The sequence below is a fragment of the Capsella rubella genome, unplaced genomic scaffold, assembly GCF_000375325.1.
Source record: "Capsella rubella cultivar Monte Gargano unplaced genomic scaffold, Caprub1_0 scaffold_7, whole genome shotgun sequence".
NCBI classification, from domain to species: Eukaryota; Viridiplantae; Streptophyta; class Magnoliopsida; order Brassicales; family Brassicaceae; genus Capsella; species Capsella rubella.
The window spans coordinates 16,490,461-16,514,009 of record NW_006238917.1 but is presented as its reverse complement, the minus strand read 5'-3'; the positions used below and the strand labels follow the sequence as shown (position 1 = coordinate 16,514,009).

At 35.1% G+C, this 23,549-nt stretch overlaps 2 protein-coding genes across 3 annotated transcripts; one reads left to right on the top strand and one right to left on the bottom strand.

Annotated features, from left to right (window-relative positions):
• Positions 1–10,262: 10,262 nt before the first annotated feature.
• On the bottom strand, positions 10,263–11,540 carry LOC17880170. 2 transcript variants are annotated; one of them, XM_023778067.1, is made up of 2 exons: positions 11,014–11,540; positions 10,510–10,631 (listed from the first exon to the last, which is right to left on the bottom strand). In XM_023778067.1, the coding sequence occupies exons 1-2, from the start codon at positions 11,443–11,445 to the stop codon at positions 10,596–10,598; spliced, it is 468 nt and encodes a 155-aa protein (XP_023633835.1). In that variant the 5' UTR covers positions 11,446–11,540; the 3' UTR covers positions 10,510–10,595. The 2 variants fall into 2 exon arrangements, with proteins under 2 accessions (XP_006283907.1, XP_023633835.1); XM_006283845.2 differs by having other exon boundaries at positions 10,263–11,540.
• A 4,030-nt stretch (positions 11,541–15,570) lies between these two features.
• LOC17880509 lies at positions 15,571–17,206 on the top strand. Its single transcript, XM_023778069.1, has 6 exons — positions 15,571–15,635; positions 15,726–15,999; positions 16,106–16,324; positions 16,423–16,592; positions 16,680–16,754; positions 16,927–17,206. Exons 2-6 carry the CDS (start codon positions 15,753–15,755, stop codon positions 17,008–17,010), a joined length of 795 nt encoding a protein of 264 aa, XP_023633837.1. The 5' UTR covers positions 15,571–15,635; positions 15,726–15,752; the 3' UTR covers positions 17,011–17,206.
• Positions 17,207–23,549: the final 6,343 nt, after the last annotated feature.

Below are 23,549 nucleotides of genomic sequence, written 5' to 3'. Positions count from 1 at the left end.
CAATTGCAGCTTCATGTGTTCCTATTCTCAGCAGCTGCAAATAAGGATCATCCTAGAAAACCCCAGCGTTCATATTCAAAATCTCCAACTACACAACCATCACCACCATAAATCAAATTAACCCCAAATCAATACAAAAACCTAAACTTCACTAATCCAAAACCAAAGATCGAGTGTTTACCATACTCTCAAAGGGGTTATCGGAATCAGTAGTCAACTCTTTTGAACCGTCGCGACGTCAAAGAAACAACATATCCAAAAAACCAAGCGTACATAGGTACCATCCCAACCTCATCGAATGACTGATGTGCTGCTAAACAAAAGGTGAAAAATGCTCAAAAGACTAACATAAGCTTATCGGAGCATAAAATATATCCAAGTTTATATCTACCAAACTAACAACAACTATTTTAAAAAATGTTCCTTTCACTTTTCAATGACGATAAACTACAAAATTCAAACACCAACCCATATAGAATCATCACAATAGTCAATAGGATATATACTTAATATGTGCATAAATCCAAGGCAATACTGCAAGCTTATATGTTTGGCTTCTAAACCTAAGTAAATAGTTAAAGCTTTGTTTCCAAACCTAAGTAAAGCAAAAGCTCTGTTTCTAATGAGAAGAAAGATAGGTATAAAGTTAAATAATTTACATACCTGCTACTAAAATTCCGGTCACCGGACTTTCTGTATCCGAACTTGCAAGTAAAAACAGCTTGTTTTGTGTTTGCTTGGACTTGAACAACCTTGAGGCTACACTCAGGCTCGCCGTCGAACTGAAACACAAACCTCAGGTCGAAATCAACCCGTATGCTTACGGGGAGCTCCAGATCCGACCCGGACTTCTGATAGACCCACGAGCCTATCGAATCGAGTTTTGTTGTGTAAGTGTGAAATGCGCCGTTAATGGCGGAGAGATAGATAAGATAAGAGAAAGATTATTGATTATTCATTGCATAAAGAGAACCCTAATCGGGCAGTCCACTTAAATACATACTCTACTAACTCACCAAAACGACATCACATTGTTCATACTCTTTATTTAGATAAGATACTAAAGACTCTACTTCCAACTGAAGCTTTCCCACACTTAGCCACTTTTTGTAATCTTCTTCTTCATTAGGAACTTCTCCCACTTCCTTGCCTTACGACCATTGGTCCTCATCTTCTTCTTCATAAAGGCTAGAGGCACATTGAGTCTATCAATACTCCCTCGCAGTAGACTGACCTTGTCCTCAAGGTCAAAGGCTGGATATTGTTGAACCAAAGTAGTTAGGGGCTCCCACGTTGATTCTAAAGCCGGTAATCCCATCCACTGAACTAACACCTCAGTTCCTTGACCGTTATCACCTCTGCGGATATCCAGGAGCTTTTCTGGTTCAGTCGCCCATTCCAAGGTTTGGGTTAATATCCTTGGTAACTCCTGAGGTGTGTAAGAGGGAGGTACTGCCATCTTCAGCTGTGAGACATGAAAAACCGGATGTATGTTGCTGTGACTTGGTAACTGCAGCTTATAAGCTACCCTTTTTCTGTAATATGATAAGGACCAAAATAGCGCTGAGACAGCTTTTCATTCTTCCTGCAAACCACAGATTGTTGCCTGTAAGGTCGAAGCTTCAAATACACCCATTCTCCCACCTTATACTCAACATCACGACGGTGTTTATTTGCAGCCCGTTGCATTTTCTCCTGCGCTACTTCCAGATTCTCTCTCAATTCAACCAGAATACTGTCTCTGTCCCGCAGCAGTTCATCAACATTAGCATTAGGAGATGGAGTGTCACCATACCTGAGCACGCGAGGTGGGTTCCTGCCATAGACCGCAAAGAATGGTGAAGTCTTGATAGAGCTGTGGTAAGAGGAGTTGTACCAGTACTCTGCCCAAGGCAACCATTGAATCCAAGTAGAGGGTCTACGACTAGAGAAACACCGAAGATATGTTTCCAAGTAGCGGTTTACCACCTCAGTTTGGCCGTCAGTCTGTGGGTGATAAGCTGTGCTCTTGGCCAGAGAAGTACCCTGCAGTTTAAACAGTTGTGACCAGAAGTTACTCAAAAAGATGCGATCTCTGTCTGAAACAATGCTCTCCGGAAATCCGTGTAACTTAACCACTTCCCGAATGAAAGCTTCTACAACCGTCTTTGCTGTAAACGGGTGCTTGAGAGGAATAAAGTGGTTGTATTTACTGAGCCTATCCACCACTACCAAGATGGAGTTATAGCCTCTGGATTTTGGTAATCCTTCCACAAAATCAAGACTAATATCTGTCCAAATCTGTTTAGGGATAGGTAGAGGAGAGAGTAAACCTGCCGGAGACAAAGTAGCATACTTGTTTTCTTGGCAAATTTGACACCCTTTAATGAAATTCACCACATCCTTTCTCATACCTTTCCAGTAAACTTCATGTGTTAACCGCTTGAATGTTTTCAAAGCACCTTCATGACCACCTATCACACTAGTATGAAACTGCTCAAGTAACTTTGGAATGAAGGGAGACTCTTTTGGAATTACTAAGCACCCTTTTCGGTACATCATCCCCTTTTCAATGTAGAACTCAGACTCAACTTTCAGCCCTGCTTCTAAGCCCTTGTATAATGGCCCTAATTCTGTATCTTTTCTGACTTCATCCAACAGATCCGACAAACTCAAAGACAAGGGAGCTGTTAACACAAGCTGACAGAATCCTTCCTCTTGCGGTCTCCTCGACAAAGCATCCGCTACCCTGTTCTCCACCCCGGGTTTGTATTCAATTCGATAAGATAATCCAAGCAACTTTGCAGCCCATCTTTGTTGTATGGTTGAGATGGCCTTCTGTTCAAGCAGATGCCTGAGACTTCTCTGATCAGTTTTGATGACAAACTCTTTCCCGGTTAAGTAGTGCTTCCATTTTGTCACTGCTTTTACTATAGCCAGTAACTCTCTCTCATAAACAGATTTAATTCGCCCTTGAGATGAAAAAGCTTGACTGATAAAGGCAATGGGCCTCTTGTTCTGTGATAACACTGCTCCTATACCCACTCCAGAAGCATCAGTTTCTATGGTGAACTCATGGTGGAAATCTGGAAGTACAAGAACTGGAAGGCTTGTGACTGCTTTCTTCAAGGCCTGAAAAGCTTCACTCGCTTCACTGCTCCACTTAAAAGAGTTCTTCTTCAGCAAATCAGTAAGAGGTCTTGCTGTTTGCCCGTAATTCTTTACAAACCGTCGGTAGTAGCCTGTCAAACCCAAGAAACCCCGCAGTTCCGTCACAGATCTGGGCTCAGGCCACTTTATCATGGCTGCTATTTTTTCTGGATCTGCTGCAACTCCATCACTGGAAATCTTGTGGCCCAAATAAGAAATTTCAGTCTCCCCAAAAGAACACTTTTTAGCATTCGCATAGAACTGGTGATGTTGCATCAAGTTTAAGACGATTTCCAAATGCTCCAAGTGGCTTTTCCTGTTAGTACTGTAGATCAATATGTCATCAAAAAATACCAAGACAAACTTGCGGAGGTGAGGCCTAAAGAGATCATTCATCACACTTTGGAAAGTTGAAGGAGCATTAGTTAAGCCAAAAGGCATAACTAAGAACTCATAATGTCCTTGATGAGTCTTGAAGGCTGTTTTCTCCACATCACAACCCTTCATCCGAATCTGATGGTATCCTGATCTTAAGTCCAATTTGGAGAATATCGTGGCCCCGTGAATCTCATCTAACAACTCTTCGATCACTGGAATAGGATATCGGTCTGGAATGGTAGCCTTATTCAGAGCACGGTAGTCAACGCAAAAACGCCATCCTCCGTCCTTTTTCTTTACTAGCAAAACGGGGCTGGAGTAAGGACTGACACTCGGCTGGATGATCTGAGCTTCCAGCATTTCCTGCACCAACTTCTCAATCTCATTCTTTTGTACAAAGGAATACCTGTAAGGTCTAAGATTCACCGGCCCCGCACCTTCTTGAAGAGTAATGGCGTGTTCTCGGTTTCTCGGAGGAGGGAGGTTTTGAGGTGTAGAGAAGACCTTCTGGAACTGACTCAATAACCCATAAATTTCAGCATCCTCAATCTTATCTTTCTTCTCTGACTTATCTTCAAAAAGGGCAGCCAATTCCAAACAATACACCACATCAGTGTGCTGGAACAATCTTTCCATAGAGTTAAGAGATACCTGAGATTTGCTTATAGTCGGATCTCCAGCCACAGTCACCCAATGATTGTCTATCTTCCAACTGATCCCTTGCAGACCCCAATTCGTTTTAGTTTCTCCCAAAGAGGCAAGCCAAGGATAACCCAAAACAACATCAACTGATCCCAAATCAAAAACCAAGAAGTCCTGGATAATTTCCACTCCTTGAGTTTCCAACTTCAGCCCAGCACACACTCCTCTGCCACGCAAAATATTTCCTCCACCGACTTGCACACTAAACTTACGCTGAGCAATAATAGGCCACTCCATTTCTTGCACTAGTCTTTCATCAACGAAACTACTTGTAGCGCCAGAGTCAATAAGCACCTTCACCTCTTTCCCTTTTATTTTTCCCCTCATTTGCATTGATTTCTCATTTGTTAAACCAGACTTAGAATCCAAAGTGAGTGTAACCAGCTCTTCCTTTTCTCTTGGTTCCTCCTCAACTTCTCGTTCCTGCTCGATAGGTTCCTCCTCTTCCTCATCGGCCTCATCTACTTCCAATTGTTTAAACCGTGTGTGCCTACATTTGTGGCCGTGGAACCACTTTTCACCGCAATTACGACAAGGATTTGAATTCTTTGTTTCTCCTCTTTGAGGTCTCCTCATCTCGTTGCCCATGTCAAAAGGTTTCTTGAAGTTAGATGGTTCATTGTGCCTGTTGCTCAAGCTACTCGAAAACTGGGTCTGGCGTGTGAATTGTCGAACCGGAGAACCAGTGGTATCCTTCTCCTGAGCTTCAATGACACTCGCTACTTCCACAATCTCATCCAAGTTGGTGGGTCGACACCTCACAACTTGATCTCTTAAGTTCTTCCTTAATCCTTTTAAGAAGGCCGATTCCAATACATCAAGAGATACGTGAGGTAGTTCAACTGCAAGCTCCTCAAATCTGTCTCGGTACTCAGCTACACTGCCTTGCTGGGTAACACTGATGAGGTGATCAACCGGTGTGCTTCTCGCTTTGCTCTGAACCGAGTGATACAACGCTCTTTAAACTCTGGCCAAGTAGAGATTCTGACTCGACCGTACGTGTAACGCCACCAACTGATCGCTACTCCGGTGAGGTAAGGCAGCACACGATCGATCTTCTCTGCGTCATGAGTACGGTTAGCTTCAAAACACTTCTCCACTCTAAACAACCAATCATCAGGATTGTGACCATCGAAAGTGGGAATCTCCAAGGGTCTGGACTGGAAGGTGTGTGGATATGAGTAGGAGTAGTGATCGAGTGACGGAGAGGGAAAACGCTGCTCACTGGACCTAGGTGGGTATTGTGGTTCCATCGGGTAGTGTGGTTCCACAGAACGCGGCGGCGCCGGTGGTGGAAAACTAGACTCTCGCTGGTTACTCTCTGGTGCGACGGAAGGACTCACCGGAGTTTGGAAGTGCACGCCGGAGGTTGGACTGGTGAAACACGCTAGCGTCGAATCTCGACCTTCACGAGCAGGACCATAGATCTGACCTCGGAGAAGAAGGTCCATTCCCTGTCGAAGGTAAAGCATTTCCTTTTCGAGTTTTCCCACTCTCTCACCCATCGTTGATGAGGACATAGAACCGGACATCGACGAGTGCTCGACGGATGGCCACGAACCGGTAACGAGTGACCCGACACCAACAATCCCGACGGTCATAGCTGGACCAATGACCCGTTCACGTACGAGGAAGCTAAGAGAAACGTTCAATGAAGGAGTTGAGGCCCTGATCAACGCAACCGGCCAAATGGATATTCTATCGGCCGACCCACGACCCCCGGATGCGAGTGAAAGCCTCAACGAGTTCCATCGACCCAACGATGGAGAACAGACCAACCGAGGTAAGTTTCATCGACCAAGTCCATATTTTAGGACTAACGATCGAGCCGGTTTTGCAGGAAACCCCCTAGAAACACGAGTCGATCGAGCATCGTCACCCGGTATCGACGACATGAACGCCCGAACGATCGACCCGGACGGCCCACCACCAAACACCAAGGGATTCGAGATTCATCAACAAAGTGCTGACTTTAAAAGCTTTGATCGAGAGCGTTTGGAGAAACAACCCGCATAACATGAAGAAGCTCGACAAGTACCACCCCCGGACGCCGGAAAGCTTGTACGGAGCGAAGTCACGAACCAAGTTGATCCAAACAACTTGGGCTTCGATAATCACTCGATAAGTGATGTTTCTGGAGACAACGATCGAAGCCGAAATGCCCACGACGGAGATGGATTGGGAGATGATCGAGAGGAGCACTACTACCTCCGTAACGGCACGTCCGAGGCCCGTAACACCGAGAATGGGGAGCAAGGCCGTATGGGCTCGTACGAAGTTAAGGAATGCCGAGAAAACAAGAACCAAGGTGAAGAAGAAGAAGGAGAACCAGAGACAACTACGTGGCCTCTCATTCCTTCGAATAAGGTAAGTTCGGTTTTCATTGTTTCTATTTTCTCTTAAGTGTTTTGCAGGGCCTATCAACCGAACATTTTCGTTTTATTTCATTGAGTCTAAGTCCTAGAGAGTCGAATCTAAACCTCCGATTTGTGGAGAGGGTTCACTTGTGCGAATGACACAAGTTTCCTTTTTGGTTGTTTTTCTTTACTTTATTTTGTAACCGTTAGTTCATTTGAGATTGAATCTCGACCCTCGAAGGTCATGGCTGAAGGACTATTAATAAAGTCCCATTCGCAGCTTTGTAGTCACGTTTTTAACATAGATCAATAAAGTTGCATTTTCTTCTCTTGCGCCGTTTGCGAGTTGAGAGCCCTTACACGAGTATTCTTGAGTGGTTTCCCCTTGAATCAATCCGTGTGAGCTTGTTACTTGGCTGATCGAATTCCCATACTTCCCCTAAGCTATCTTGTTCCATCAAGTTCCTTCTTGTTCGTGGTTTTGTCGAGAGAGAGCGAAGGCCAACTCGATCAACCCTAGTCCGAGTGTTCGCATAGCCGTTGGAGCGTTTATCAATCGTCGGTTCCGAATCAGTTTCTTAGGAGGGTGTCTCGAGCTCTGGCGAAGCCGTGCGTGGCTCCGGTGTGACGGCGGAAGCCGCTGGGGTCACAGTCGTGTTTGGTTTAGATCCCATGACTTCTCTCAATGAAAGCACCAATGATAGACCCACGAGCCTATCGAATCGAGTTTTGTTGTGTAAGTGTGAAATGCGCCGTTAATGGCGGAGAGATAGATAAGATAAGAGAAAGATTATTGATTATTCATTGCATAAAGAGAACCCTAATCGGGCAGTCCACTTAAATACAGACTCTACTAACTCACCAAAACGACATCACATTGTTCATACTCTTTATTTAGATAAGATACTAAAGACTCTACTTCCAACTGAAGCTTTCCCACACTTAGCCACTTTCTGTAATCTTCTTCTTCATTAGGAACTTCTCCCACTTCCTTGCCTTACGACCACTGGTCCTCATCTTCTTCTTCATAAAGGCTAGAGGCACATTGAGTCTATCAACTTCTTATTCTCTTCTTCTTCTACTTGGTGCCCAAATACACCCAGCTGGTATATGCTAAACACGTCTTTGTCTCCACCGCCTTCAAATCAAGCGAAACCTCGAACCAACCAATCATCTTCTCACACTGGAAGCAGCCACGAATCCACACTAAGCACAACTGTGAGAGTAAACCTCAATGGTCACAAGCTTGTCGTCGTCTTCAGAGACCTTCCCAGGAGCAAGAATCCTGAGTTGAGCATCCATTGAAGCCATCTTCTCCAAATTTCTCGCAGCCATGGTTGAGGCTTCTCAATTCTCACTATGTCTTGGGAGGGATTTAAGCAAGCCCCTAAGAGAAGATGAGTCGAGAAGAAGGGATTGAAGGAGGAGAATAACAGAGAGAGAAAGAGAAGAGGATATAGATATAGAATTTGGGATTACTGTCTGCCCAGTTTCGCCGTTAGATGCAATCTTCTTCTCTCGGACCCTTCTCTCGTTTTTTTTCACCGGCCGTTCGTCCACGGGTTGAGCTGATAAAACATATTCGATGAGCTTACATCTCCTACACCCAATGTTTCTGAAAATCCTAAAAGTCAATAGAAGAACATATTAGATAGGTATACAAAACTATATATATTCATTGCTAGAAACTAAAATCGTGAGGGCTGCGCAATCTATTATAACATTTTTTTTGAAGTACAATTTTTTTTGCCATCCTTTCAAAAAATCGATTTTCATTAATTACCCTTACTACTAATCATTTTATCTATTATAACATTTTTGAAGTACAATTTTTTTTGCCATCCTTTCAAAAAATAGATTTCCATTAATTACCCTTACTACTAATCATTTTATAAAAATTCATTAAGATTACTAATGTAACTTTAATTATCGGGTCGGTTTATGATTTCAATTTCTGACCCAATTGCAAATGATGGATCTTTTCTTTTTTAGTATAAACATCCGAATTTAATTGCTATAATTAAGAGAAGATATTAACTCCATATTTACAAGATCTTCACTCGGATCTCCACCAAACCAAATATTTAAAAGTTATATCGATTTAATGCTAACATAACATGATTATTGAAAATTAATTTAGATTGTTTCCTATAAATTAGGTAAGATGTTTACATTTTCCAATATTAATCGGACAAATAAACAATCTGAAGATCTTCTCAGAAAATAGAGAATATTACAAAAATATTCCCAGTATAATTTACAAAAAAATATATTTTAAAATGATCTACAAAATCTCCTAAACTTGCTCATCCAGATTTTTGCGAAATCTAAATGAAAAACCCTACCATCTCACCTAAACACTATAAGTACTATTCATTCATATCACCTATGATCACCAAATTCGACCATATTTTCACAAAAACAAAAACAAAGAAACTTAACATGCTCTACTTTCAACTTCTGGATTATCGAAGGAGCAATCAACAGAGTTTTCAATTGTGAGTAGTCTTAATTAATGTTTATTACGACTATTCATTTATAAATTATCCATCCTCATAGTAAGATATAGCTATCAATCTTATGTTTCTATTTATAATACAAAATCATAAAAATTATATATATATTGATATGATCGTGGCTAGCACGGAGCAAGAGGTTACAGAGAAACCGGAGATGGTGGGAAGGATCACTCGTTCAAGAGCTAAGGAGATGGCCAAGGAAGCACACGCACTCATAGCTGACGGGTCATTCAACCTACCAAGGATCCAAGTCTTCAACATATCTAACCTGAAGACTTCACCCGGTGATGAGGACTAGGTAACTTAGGTGAGAAGTTTGTACTCTTTTTCCCATAGCTGAGTTTTGTCCCAATGGGTTTTCTCAGCATGGTTTTTAATGAGGCAAATGGATCACTACGTCGAGTTATCTAGAAATCATTACCAAAGGGGAATAATGTACTTCTGTACTACTACAGGTCGTCAAGCTTCTGTACTAGTTCAGCCGATTTCTGTATTACTACAGGACGTCGGGACATCTTGCTGTTTTTATTATTTCCTTAAAACGTCTTGTTGTTTTGGATTTGAACTTCTTGTTGTTTTGAGTGTCGAGCCCTAGGGTCTTTAAAACCTAAAGCTACGCCTCTTTTCTCTTTTAGCGAAGAAGTTGTATGAACAAGTATTGTCACACTTTTTCTCTCAATTTGAATTCTTGAATGCGTTCTAGATTTCCGGGTTTCTATACACTTTGTGATTCAGAAACTCTTCACTTGATCCAATCCATACAACCACCTAAAATCTTTCTCCATCAAACCATTGTTTTCATCATTCGATCTTCACACATCATCACTCAAAGCCATCGTCCATCATCATCAACCAGATCACGTCGCACATCACCCATCTTCAGCCTTCACCGGAGTTCAATCCTAGGGAGATCATATTATATATATATATAAGTAAATAACAAAAATAATCATGTAGTGTATCACGGGGCAAATTTTATCCCCATACGTATATATAAACTATAATGGTTAAAATTTTATATAAAAAGATACGCATAAAATATTAGACACGTGGTGTATCACGGGGTTAAATCTAGAACTGTGCAATATAAAAATATTAAGGCTGTGGACAAATTTAGGATTTGTCTTTTATTCATTTTTTTTTTTTTTTTTTTTTTTTTTTTTGGACAAACTTATCATATCATAAAATGAAAAAATAGTTTAAACTCTACTAAGAGAGAGTACAACAAAGCTACAAAGAGCTGAATAAACCAAAGCATCGCCTAACATAGAGGTCGAGCAAAAGGGAAAGCTAGCAACAACAATGCTCAAAATGAGACTTTGGGATAATGGTGAACTCACGAGTTCAACCAAAGAAGCATCAAACCAAGAGCATTCAACAAAGCAAACGTCTCTAGCTTGGGAGTCCTTGCTGAAACCACTAGAAGGAGGAAACAAAGCCTCCAAAGACACTAATGTCAAATAGTCAGCAAAAGCTGAACGAGAACAGTCTTGAACAACAATCCCCGCTTCTACTTCAAGCAGAACAATCTTGACCACAATGCTCCCTGTAACATTATCACTACACACAAGTGAAGAATTTGGGAGAATAATAAACTCCATAAAGGAGAGATGAGGGCTATAAAAACCCCTAAGAACCAGGTGAGCTGGCTGGTTGTCAATACTCAAAGAACTTTGTCCAAGCTGCCACGAGACAAGTTTCAACAAGGCTACATCGAGATTGAGATAGAATCCGCATATTGCGGTAAATGATCGCATTAAAGCGATAAGGGTGCTGGAAGAGAGCACTAAAGTCGACACAAGAGTATCTAAGCTCATCGAATCCGCATAAGCTACATCCGAATCCCATAAGACCAGAGCTACAAACTCAACAAACATCCAAAACATTCCCATCATAGAAGGTGAAGAGGACGAAGAGCAAGAGCATACCTGGGGGAACATCGGAGGAGGTACGATGACGGCGTCAACAGTGGTTAAAGAGGTTGTACAAACTAGAGTACCAAGTTCTTCAAACCAGGTTGCAAAGGAAGACTCATTGGGAAGCATCAATCTAACGAAAAAGGGGAACTTTGTTGGAAGGGGAGAGATCCTCGCTGGCGATAGAGAATCACATATGATAGAGGAGAGATGGAGGACAAGAGAATCCCACACTTTAAAGGAAGAGGAAGACAACAGTTGGGCAAGAGCTTCACTAAGGAAGAAGCAGATCTGAGGGTCCGGTGGATCTGGTGGTTCCGGTGGAGTAGGTGGAGAAGGAGGCTCCGACGGTGGTGCACGAGGGGGCCTCAGGAGGAGGAAGGCGACCGAAGACATCGGTAAGAGACGAGAGTTGCTCGAAATCGACAGAACCAAGGGACTCATCTCTCGGGAAAAAACTCGCCGGGAAACGGATACGTCACCGGAATATAGATCCACGAGAAAGAGATATCACCTTAGCAGCAAACACATATCAAGAAAGAATCTTGTCGGAGGAGCATCGCTGGAAGAAGAAACGCATTCTGTTGAAGGAGAGGCGCCTTGGGCTTCGTGCCTGAGAGAAAAAACTTAGGGCGAACACGCTTTAAATTACAACTTGTCTTTTGACTTTTATTCATCTTTATCATATTAAAATTGGTCTGACACACTGAATGATGTAGGCCCAATCTTAAAGCTCAATTAATTTTAACCCGTTTTGAGGATCCGACGATCTAACTGTGTAATTTGACACTACTGCCCATTTTTAAGTGTTAATTTTGTCAAAATATTTAAAAAAAGTAAGGGTCAAATCGTTTTTTCCAGGCTGAGAAGCTTTATGAGGCCAATAAACCGGATAAAGCATTTCGCAAATAATATACATATAAATATAAAAAGAAATTAAATTATGTAAAAATGTGAAAGTTATTATTGACGTTGAAATTTATTTAATTTATTCTGTTTTATAATTAGTAAATAAATCTAAATTAATTATTTTATCTTATTATACAATAACCCATGCATATGCGCGAGATATTACTTAGTAATTTAAGATAAATATATCTAAATAGGTCTAACTTTATAGAAATGACTTATTTATTAAATGGATATGACTACTCATTTTAACATCATTATGTACGACGTGTATATACCATGTGTGAGTGTTTTAAGGAAAACTAGATTCAGACCCGCACATATGTGCGAGATTGATTTCAAAAATTAAGTTTACTTTCATGTTTGCAGTATATTACGTACATGCAGTGTTATGTTTATAAACGTAATTATTAGAAATGTTATTAAAATTCTTAATCCGAGCTTGTACATGTTCAATATTTTTTTTTATCACTAACGATAACTACATTAAAAATTAGTAAAATAAAAGTGGTTTGTTTATTTCGGGACATGAACCCCATCTCGTCTTGTCCCTTCCTAGATATCTCATGTTTTTTCATCTCAAAACCATGGTTTTAAACTTTTAGATATAATTTACAGATTTGAGATCGTATATTTTATTCCAACAAATAGGAAATAGGTCAATAATCAAGACTTATTTGAAGATATTTTTATTTGGTTGGATATTTATAACATAAACATATATTGGTTTGCTTTTATCAAATTTGTGAATATTTGAAATAATTATCGCTTCACAATAAATTTCGGATCAACATTTGATCATAGCGGACCCGGATTGAGTGTGAACCAGATTAGTAATCAGCTAAATTTCTATTAAAGCCGTAAACTATCAAACCAGATAAAAACAAAGAAAAAACTTTAAAACTTCTCGGCCAGGATGGCCCAAATATATTTGTCAGGCGGGTTAAACCCGTCTGCTATGCATGCTTTGCAACAGATTAAAATAATTTTAACCCCCAAAAGATCCATTCAACATAATCTACATTAATGGTATGTCTGCATATGTCTTTCTTGAATTTGCATTACCATAAATTTTTGCCTCCAATTTTATTAGGAAAAGTTTAGATAAAATTTTTATTTTCCGAATTACTGTTCTCCCTTCGTACTCGTTATTCCTTGTAGTCTATACTAATAAATAGTAGTTCCACATCTACCCTGCTTGAATTCACATTACCCAAAATTCTCGTTACTCCGTATTTTATTAGAATAGTTTAGATAATGGTTTTAATTTTTTCTAAATTACTTGTTTCCTTTCCGTACTTGTTATTTCATGTGCCAATATTTGCAATAACAAATAAAGTTAAAATTAAATTAAGCTTTTTAAATCTCAACTTACTGTATCATACCAGTTATCTAATATTTAAAAATTAAAATTGAATTTAACTATTCAAATATTACTGTATCATACCAGTTATCTAATATTTAAAAATTAAAATTGAATTTAACTATCCAAATATCCACCTTTTTGTTTCCTCAGTTTTAATGTCTCCATCTAGTCTAGTAGTTATAGTATGGACTATGTACTAATTATATGTATTATTGAATTTATCTTTTCCGTTTAGTAGAACAAACAAAATGAATAGAACAAAAGAAAATAAAGAATCTGAATTTATTATGATTTCTTTATGTTGTTTGTTTTTAATTTTTTTTGTATATACACATCTGAAATTAAAGCTGCTGAAAATCTGGTTTGAATTATTTTCATAATATTAGTTTTGGAAATGATTCGGATTTGAGATTTTGAACTTAATGATTAATATCTATGGTATTAAATCGATTTTTTATATAATCACAAAATCATGTTACGGTGTTACCTATTTTAAAGCGTGGTAAAGGGTATTAAGTTTGTTTTATTGTTTTGTTATATTAGTTACGAATATTAGATTTTTTTATGATTTCTTTTTTTTTGCTGGGGAATTTTATTAATTAAATGGCTCAATTACAAAAATTAAAGCAAATAAAATTTGTAAAAAAAAAAAATTAAAGCAAATAGATTTTGTTTTCAATTTCCTTTACAATTTTTTTATAATTTAATAAGATTTTTTAAATGTTAAAAAGTATTTAGTTTATATATATATATATATATATATTAGTTATGATTAACACTAATTGTGAGTGACCTAAATCTTGTTAACATTTTCTTTTATATAATTTTAATAATTTTAAAGGATTTCCTAAATGATTAAATAAGAGATTATATGGATTCCTAAAGTTGCATCATAAGGAATGTTTGTTATCAATTTATTTTCTGGATATTATGTTGTTTCCTTTTTTATGGGAACCTGGATTATTTTTTTAAAAATAATTTATTCTACTGTTATTAATTCTGTTTGGTTATAAGTTTAGGATTACATAAAATGTAGTTTTTTTTTTAATTCTGTTTGGGTACACCTATTAAAAATGCTCCCCTTTTAATAGTATAGATAAACAAATAAATATCGAGCATAATTTCATGAATTACAGGAAAAAGAAAAAGAAAAGTTCTATGCTGATAGCCAATAAATAATATATAAAAAAGAATTTAACATATTATATATGTAGTCTGTAAGCATAGTCACTTCCACTCTTTTCTCGAAATTGTATTAATTTTTTGTATTTGCGTATAATGGTGTTTTAGAATTTGTTTTTGTATCTTGTAAATAATTATTGATATTAATATATTTAATTTGTCGAAAAAATAACTTTTTATTTTAATTTTATTTTGAACAAACGGACTAGCAGTCTAGCACTAAAAAACCTTTGAGAGAGGGAGAAGACTTTTTGATGTGTTTTCGCCGTGCGGAGTTTTTTCTGGTTTTCACTGTCCCGATTTAGTCGGGCTTCTTGTTCGACATCTCCGACTTTCTCAGTGGTGGTGGTCGACTTTTGTGTAGCAGCGTACGGCTTATTCAAGCGGCGTTAGTTAGCTCTCGTGTTATTACAGCCGTAGATTGGATTCTCGACAGAATTTATCTGATGTTTGTTTTTTACTTCTTCAATAAATTTCAATAGTGATACGTTGGAGATAGTTGTTTTATCGCTAAAATGCTTGATTTCCGACTTGTTTCTTTTGAGTTTTTGAGAATTGAATAAATGAATCCACAAAATGCGAATTAAATTGAAGAAAAGAAAATGTTTCTGGTAGCATATTAACAGTGTCTTAAGCTGTTAGCTCTCTATTTGAAGCTTTGATTCACTAGTTTTCGGTGAAAAAAACTTAAGAATCCTGTTCGGAGTAGATTCTTTCACCGGAATCTTTGCTTGAACTGTGATAACTCATCGACATGTGTTTTGGTTATATCCAGTTTATTAACACGTGGTTCGGTGGACGCATGACAAATATTAGTTTTCTTCTCGTATGCTGCTTAGCTGGGTTCAAGTGAAACTTTTCTTTTTCCTGTAAATCTTAATGTTGTGGGCTTGTAGTTCAAGCCTTGTATGATGTGTGATATTAATAAAACAATTTATGAGATAAAAAAAAGCAGTCTAGCACTAATCTAGTGATATATAAATTAAATATACTGTAAATTCATATTATACCAAGAATAAAGTAAAAAATGTCGGCCCGTTAACAATGGGCCACGAATGTCAGCTCATATAAAGCAGCCACTAGAACCGGTCAACTTGTATAGGTTGCCCTCTTACGTCGCTCCATCCATCTTTGCCCCTTTGTTCTCTCTGGCATTCCAGATTCGATAGTAAACGAGGTCGGTGATTGAATCAGTTATACTTTCCGTTTATAAATGTAAAAGGCGACTTTTATCTCAATATGGCGTTTTATTGATTTTTGTATGCAGACAATAGATTCAACAAAGACGAACGAGATGGTCGATCAGGCGAAGCAGGAGCCAAAAACGATGGTGTGGTGGGACATCAACAGCTGTCCGGTTCCCGATGGTTATGATGCTTCTATGGTCGCTCAATCGATAGAATTAGCCTTGAAAAAGGCAGGCCATACTGGTCCTCTCACCATCACTGCCATTGGTTACCTTAACTACACCTTAAAACAAATGCCAGGTGTTCTTCACGCGATTTCTTCCTCTGGAATCCTTCTGAAAAACGTTATTAATGGTCATATTTTAATCAGTTTCTATATTTTGTTAAAATATAACTTGGGTTTAGATTCAATTGGCTGTATTTTTGTTTGCTATTTAGTTGCTTTTCTTTACTGAAACAGATTTCAGATACATTTTAATGGATTTGTCATCATGGGCGTATGCCAATCCAACTCCCGCTACTTTGATGTTTATTTCCGGAGCTGTTTCACACACTGCCTCTATATGTTCTAAATTTTCCTTATTGCAACGTTTGGGGCATACCACTCTTCTGGCATGTCCTCAAGAAGTGTGCTTTGCTGTCCTTCCTAGAGATTTGCTCTGGGAAAGCTTACTGAAAGGTGTTTTTCCTCTCTGTCTCCTCCCCCTTTCTCTCTCTTTATGTTGGAACAACCAGCAAGACGTGTTGTTTCTGAAACTAATTTAGTTTTGTCCTCAGATGGTATGTCTTCAGGGGAGACAAGAAGACAGAAGCAGTGCTGTGAAACTGCTTGGCTTTGCTCAATGTGCAAAAACTCTTGCCCACTTACTGAAGGAGACGGGAGCTTCCAAGGCAAAAGCTTTGAAGATTTTACCTCACATCTCAAGAGTGAATATCACGCACTCTGTGTAAGAATCCCTCTGTTTATTATGTATTATGTTTTGCTTATAAGCACAATGATTAACTAATTTGTTTTCATTTGGTCTGTCAAACAGGAACTGAGCATGGTCTCTAGGCCTATAAGCAAGAAGTTGGCTAATCTTACAGAATGCTCTAATAAGAAATCAAGTGTAAGTTTCAACACTTGAAAGAATTTTTGGTGAAACTGGAACCAACTTTCTTAACGAATGTGTGAATATCAAATCTTGGGGAAAGAAAGAATCTGATTTCTCAGAAACAATAGGTAGTAATGTTGATTTTGGTTGATTCACTGACATTGATTGATGCTATATAACATTGAAGAAGAGGAGCATTGAAGAAGAAGAAGAAGAAGAAGAAGAAGACCAGTACTGGGAGGATGAGGAGTGGGAACGACTAACTGTCTAGAGGAGGTTGGGAAGACGAAGAAGATTGGCACCGGTACTAATTTGAATAAGAATACTACATATATGGATGGCACATGGCCTGTGTGAATCTTTTGTTTAAAGTCTCGTCTTTGAGGTTACATTTTATGAACACCTTCTTAAACGATACCAATCCTTTTATTCTAATAATATTGCCGGCTGATGCTTTTTTATTATAATTAACTAGATTTGGACTCGCACGTACGTGCGGGGTTATATTTGTAAGAAGTTTAAAATAATTTGTATAAAAATGATAAGTGATAGTTACATGTATATTTTATAAGCTAATCAAAACATTTATCACAGTTTGATTAGGGGTGTTACAATCGTATTTGGATTCGGTTTTAGTTTGAGTTATTTTACTTATATGCTGGAACGGGTATATATGTCCCGTCTCTTCCCGTCTTGTTCTGTCCCATCTATTGACATAATTTTTTGGTCCCACAACCGTTTCCATTTAAATAATCGTTTGCCATTATTTGTTATAAGAGACTTGGTAAGAGGTTTAGACAGAAATCCATCTTCTTCGTTTAAATGTTTATTTTATTAAATTAATACATATTATATATGCAAAACATCTAATTCCCAAAAAAATCTTGAAGTATATTTTAAAATATCCAAAAAAAATTAAAATACACGTTCTAAACCCATATTCAAATAGGATTTTCGGATATATATGTTATGCCAAGGCCTCCTAATAATCACACACCTTAACCCGATTATTAACGGGTTTGAAGTTTGAACAATAACGTGTACCCTGACTTTTTTTTTTTTCCGAAGTCTCTAAAATGAAAAGATGATGTTTATGTTGTGTCGGTAACGAAAAAATATATGACAATAAGGTTTTTTTTTCTAGATTTTAACACGTGGTGTACCGCGAGATTATTATTTTTTTTTAAAAAAAAAATTATTCATGTAATTTATTTGTTGTTTTATGTTTAGTTTCTTATCGTTTTCTAAGTAGATGTCGAATGTAGTTTTCCGGGCGCATTTCCCGTTAATTGAAAAGTTTGTTAATTTTACTTGATAAATATGAAATTTTGTTTTAGACAGGTATAGGAAAAATAGAGTAATTTTACATCGTCGAATATGTCAAAAGTTCTTTATGTAAGTATATATAAAATTTGAAACTAAGTTATACAAGACTACTGAGAAATTAGTTTTTAATATTCAGTTATAAATTTGTTATTAAAAGTACATAAAAGTTGATGATGCTACATTTTATTTCCTGATATTTGCAGTCACTTTGTTTTTCATTTGTTGGATCTTAGAATTACCTGTAAACCTACAATGTATTGGGTTTTTTTTCTTCTAATTTCTAAAACTCATTAAGAAGCATATAGGGCCAATAACGTGTAGTCGTGTATACTAAACTTAGTTTTTCGTTTTTCTTCCCCCCAAGGTCACCGTCTCTATCTCTCCCCCATTTTTTTTTTGACAGCAGTCTCTATTCCTCCCTTGTCAGATCAATTTCATATGGAGAAAAAAATAAAAACCTATAAATTTGAAATTCAGGCGAGTAACCTATTTAAAAAAATGGTCATTCAGACTACTTGTGGATCTTTGCAATTAGTAAGCTTATTCTTTTTCGTAATCATTTGATTCTATAATGACAAAAAAAAAAATCATTTGATTCTATTAGTTTGTTTTGAGCTATGGGTATTTTGAAGTTCATGGCATATTGGATTACTATTCTATACAACATGCACATAATACAATCCCGCACGTACGCTTTTTTTTGTGTAGTTTTGATAATTTCAGTTAAGCTTCCAAATGATATAACTTGAAAAGCGTCTGAATATGTATATTGATCAACTACAACGATTCTGTTGACCTGTATCAGATTTAAAGTAACCCTTTCTCATAATTCAGCCTGTTTGAATCTGAGCATAATTAGAAGCTTGTTATCAAGCTTTAAGATAGAAAATAAGATTCAACCACCAAATATATTTTTAACCTTATAATTTGCAATTTAAAGATTTTGCTATAGCCAATGTTTTTAAACCCGACCCGGGATGGTGAACCGGACTAGCTTCCGGGTCACCGGGTCATCGGGTTGACCGGGTTCGACCACGGGTTAATTAATTAAAATTTATTTATATATTTATACTTTTATGAATATAAAAGTATAAAAGATCATAACATATTTAACAAAATATAAAGTCTAATAACAATAATAATAAAGAGACTAAAATTTTAAATCTAGAAAAAGTATAAAAAACAAAACACACTAATAAAACATCACAAATCAAAACATGAACAACTAGCAATATATATTTAACATCAGATAACCATGAATTCTCAAAAAAAAAAAAAAAGAGAAAAAAAAAAGTTATGATCAACTACGAAAATAATGTATTGTGTGTTGATTGAGAAGGTTAAAAAGAGTTTTAAAATAATTAAAATCTTAGATTTTACTTATAATTATTTTCAAAATCATAATTTAATTTTTTGACCCGAGATCCGGTGAACTGGTTGAACCAACCGGGTCGCGGGTTAATAGCGGGTTTTCTTGGGTTTTTGCGGTTTTGAGATTGCTGGATTTTAGCAATAAACCCAAACCGGAGAAATGTCCGGGTCGCGGGTTAACCGGTCGGACCGGTGGGTCCGGTCCGGGCGTGGAAACACTGGTTATAGCAGATTTAACAATGACTCTAATTACTGATTTATGTTGTACTTCTTCCGCATAACAAAAATGAATTTGGAGATTCACAACAAATTATTTGCAACACATCTTCTCGACGTATGGACAAATCATATTTTTTTTAAGTTTTTTAACATTTCTAATCGACATATTTACATTTTATTTTTTGTTACTATGAATCTATAAGTAGATTTTCATTATTCATAAGGTTTAAGCATAGATTAATACGTTGCAAATTTAAAGCAATATAAAAATATATTGAGGTTTTTCTTAGAAAACAAATATTTTGATAGTTTTAAAAACCTTTGAAACCAATGAGTTAGAAACCAAATGACATGTGGCTTAGAAGTGTTGTCCAATGGCTTCTTCTTGATTGCTTTCTTAGTCAATAGAATTTTTTGGAGAGAGAATACATATGCAAGTTAACAACAGAATTGATATCAATTCAAATTAAAGCAAATGTTTAATTTTATAACCATCTATTTGGGCAATCTGTGAAAGAAAATAAATTATATATGCTTTGTACTATGTTAGTCGATTTCTTTGATTGGAGCGGTGAGTTTCTTGTTGAGTTTAGTTGGTATTTATAGTAGTTGTTAGGATATAATATGTTGGTGAGCAAGTTGATACAAAATCAGAATATTCTCAAATTTAATGGGATATTTTTTAGGACTTTTTCATTAAATAGAGATTGTAACGGGGTTGTTAAAATTGGTTCAAATTATGACTATGTTGTTAATTAATATATAATCTTTTTCCGAGATTTTGTAGAGTTAATTTCTTTTTTATAAATGTAAATATATATACTAATTATTTTAGTCTTTGTTTTCTATAAATGATAATTTTTTAATTAATATAATAGTAAGAATAGGTAGACTTTAGAAAGAGGAAACAAATATATACATATATATTCATTCAAAAAAAAATATATATAAAATTTATTAGAAATTAGTTATGGTGAGTAATATTGAATCGTTATTAATTAGGTGGAAATGAATGTATTCAATAATATTTAGAAATATAGGATCAAATGTAATTATTGTGATATTATTTAAGGTAGTTAGCAAAATAAGGTAGTTAGCAAAAATAATTCGTTTTATATTTTAAAAATGGGACATTAAAGTTTATAGGTGTGTTTGGCTATAGATTTGACATTGCATAAAAATGATATATATTTTTTTAATTGTGTTTGGCTACACTCACAAAAAATCTCCCCTTTTAATATAGTAATAGGGATGGACCCGCACGTACGTGCGGGGTTGGTTGCAAAAATTAAGTTTATCATAAAGTTTTAAAATATTTGGATCGACATGATAAGAGACCTGGATCAAGTGTAAACCGAATGAGTGATAAGTTAGAAATTAATTAAAGTTATGAACTATCACATCACATAAACCAATGGAAAACATTAAAACTTTTAAAACATTAAAAATTAGGAGAGTCAAACGCGTTCACTATGCATGCCCTACAACAAATTGAAATATTTTGGTCCACCCACATGAATAAATATTATGTCTTCAGCTTGCCGTTACCCATAATTCCCTTTTGTATATTATTAGAATTAGTTAAGATAATAATTTTTATTTTCTAAATTACCCGTTCTCTTTTTGTATCCGTTATTTTTTGTCCCGATATTTGAAATTATTAAGTAATTTGAAACTTACTTTTGCTATTAAAAAATTTCATATTTCTGTATCATACCCGTCATTTGATATTTGAAAGTTAAAATTTAATTTAACTAATACAAATTTTTATATCGGCTTGTTTTTGATGAGAAATAGTTTAGATAATTTTTTTTTTAATTACCTATTCCCTTTTTGTTCCCGTTCTTTCTCTCTAAGATAAGATCATACATTTTTTTTATAAATGACATCATTTACATATGTTTAGAAAACATTATATAGCCCATAGTTAACTAATTAAATTACTCGTTCTCTTTTCGTATCCGTTAATTCTTGTCCCGATATTTTAAATATTTAAGTAATTTAAAACTTAATTTTTGCTATTTAAATTTCATATTTTTGTATCATACCCGTCACTTGATATTTGAAATTTGAATTTGAATTTAAGTTTCCAAATTTTTTATATCGTCCTTTTTTTATAAGAAATAGTTTAGATAATTTATTTTTAGAATTACCCGTTCCCTTTTTGTATCCGTATTTTATCTCTAAGATATGATTGTATATTTTTAATATAAATGAAATCATTTACATTTCTTTTTTAAAACAATATTATATAGCTTGTTATTAACTAATTAAATTACCCGTTCTCTTTCTGTATACATTATTTCTTGTCATGATATTTGAAATTATTAAGTAATTTGAAACTTACTTTTGCTATTTAATTTCATACTCATGTATCATACCCGTCATCTGATATTTGAAAGTTGAAATTGAATTTAAGTTTCCATATTTTTTATATCGTCTTGTTTTTGATGAGAAATAGTTATATAATTTTTTTTTGTATTACCCATTTCTTTTTTTGGAAATTGAAATAACTATTTTATTCCATTTTAATCATAATTATTTGATTTTATTTATTTATTTGTAACATACATTAACTGTTTAATTCTTTTTGTAGATTGGCAATGTTATATTATATGGAAAATATAATAATCACGTGATATGATTTCCTAAACTTTCTTAAAACTATTAAATGCTAATTCCATATTAGTTAATATCCATCAAGATTGGGGAGTTAATATATTATTAAATTGATGTTAATAATAAGGAATGTTTATTTGACGATTTTAGTTTTGGTCACATGTTATTTTGGGTTTTTATTTTATTTCAAGGAAATATATAAATATCTTTTTTGCTATATTTTCGAAAAACATTTTCAGTATGAAGATTTTTAATGTGAAAATAAGAGATTGTATGTGATACAAAATATTTATTAGATTGATTTTTGAAAAAACAAAATTATTATTGATTTTTTAATGATTTTTTTACTAAAGCATTTTAATTATTTATTTAAGACTTTATCATTTTTAAATTTTTGTAAGATACTATCAATTTTGTTGAATATTGCTCCATATTTTATGCTATTGTAAAATATATAACGTATTTATTTTTATTTTTATTTTTCCTAAAATATCAATTTAAAACAAAAAAATATATATGATGATTTTGTAACGCAAAATAAATATATATCATATCACAAGAGTTATACAAAATACAAATAATATAAACACTTGAATAAAATCATTAAACCAAATAAAAATACTATAAATTAGATTTTATTAAATATTAAATTATTGTTTAAAAAATATCTCAAAAATTTAATGTGTTATATATGGAGATTTTCGAATTTAATTGTCCACTTTTTTGGCAACAAAATTAGTATGATCCATAAATATAGATAGTTTCTATTTTTTATTATTTATTTTTTAAAAAAAAATTGATGTCTTTTATTCTGTTTGACAACATGTTTTAATTTCATGACATTTTTTTAAAACAATTGGGTCTGTTTGGACACAGCTTGTCCTTCTGTTTTTATAGTATAGATTATGGTATAATATGTTGGTGAGCAAGTTGATACAAAATCAGAATATTCTCAAATTTAATGGGATATTTTTTAGGAATTTTTAATTAAATAGAGATTGTAACGGGGTTGTTAAAATTGGTTCGAATTATGAATATGTTGTTAATTAATATATAATCTTTTTCCGAGATTTTGTAGAGTTAATTTTTTTTTATAAATGTTAATATAGATACTAATTATTTTAGTCTTTGTTTTCTATAAATGATAATTTTTTAATTAATATAACAATAAGAATATGGAAATTTAGACTTTAGAAAGAGGAAACAAATATATACATATATATATATATATATATATATATATATATATATATTCATTCAAAAAAATAAATATAT

Bases quoted from the DNA above. Each gene is read 5' to 3' on its own strand.
- LOC17880170 (XM_006283845.2), bottom strand. From the start codon at position 11,445: ATGAGTCCCTTGGTTCTGTCGATTTCGAGCAACTCTCGTCTCTTACCG.
- LOC17880509 (XM_023778069.1), top strand. From the start codon at position 15,753: ATGGTCGATCAGGCGAAGCAGGAGCCAAAAACGATGGTGTGGTGGGAC. The intron at 16,000-16,105 runs GTCATATTTTAA...TTACTGAAACAG, and splicing joins TCTGAAAAACGTTATTAATG to ATTTCAGATACATTTTAATG. The intron at 16,755-16,926 runs GTAAGTTTCAAC...ATAACATTGAAG, and splicing joins GCTCTAATAAGAAATCAAGT to AAGAGGAGCATTGAAGAAGA.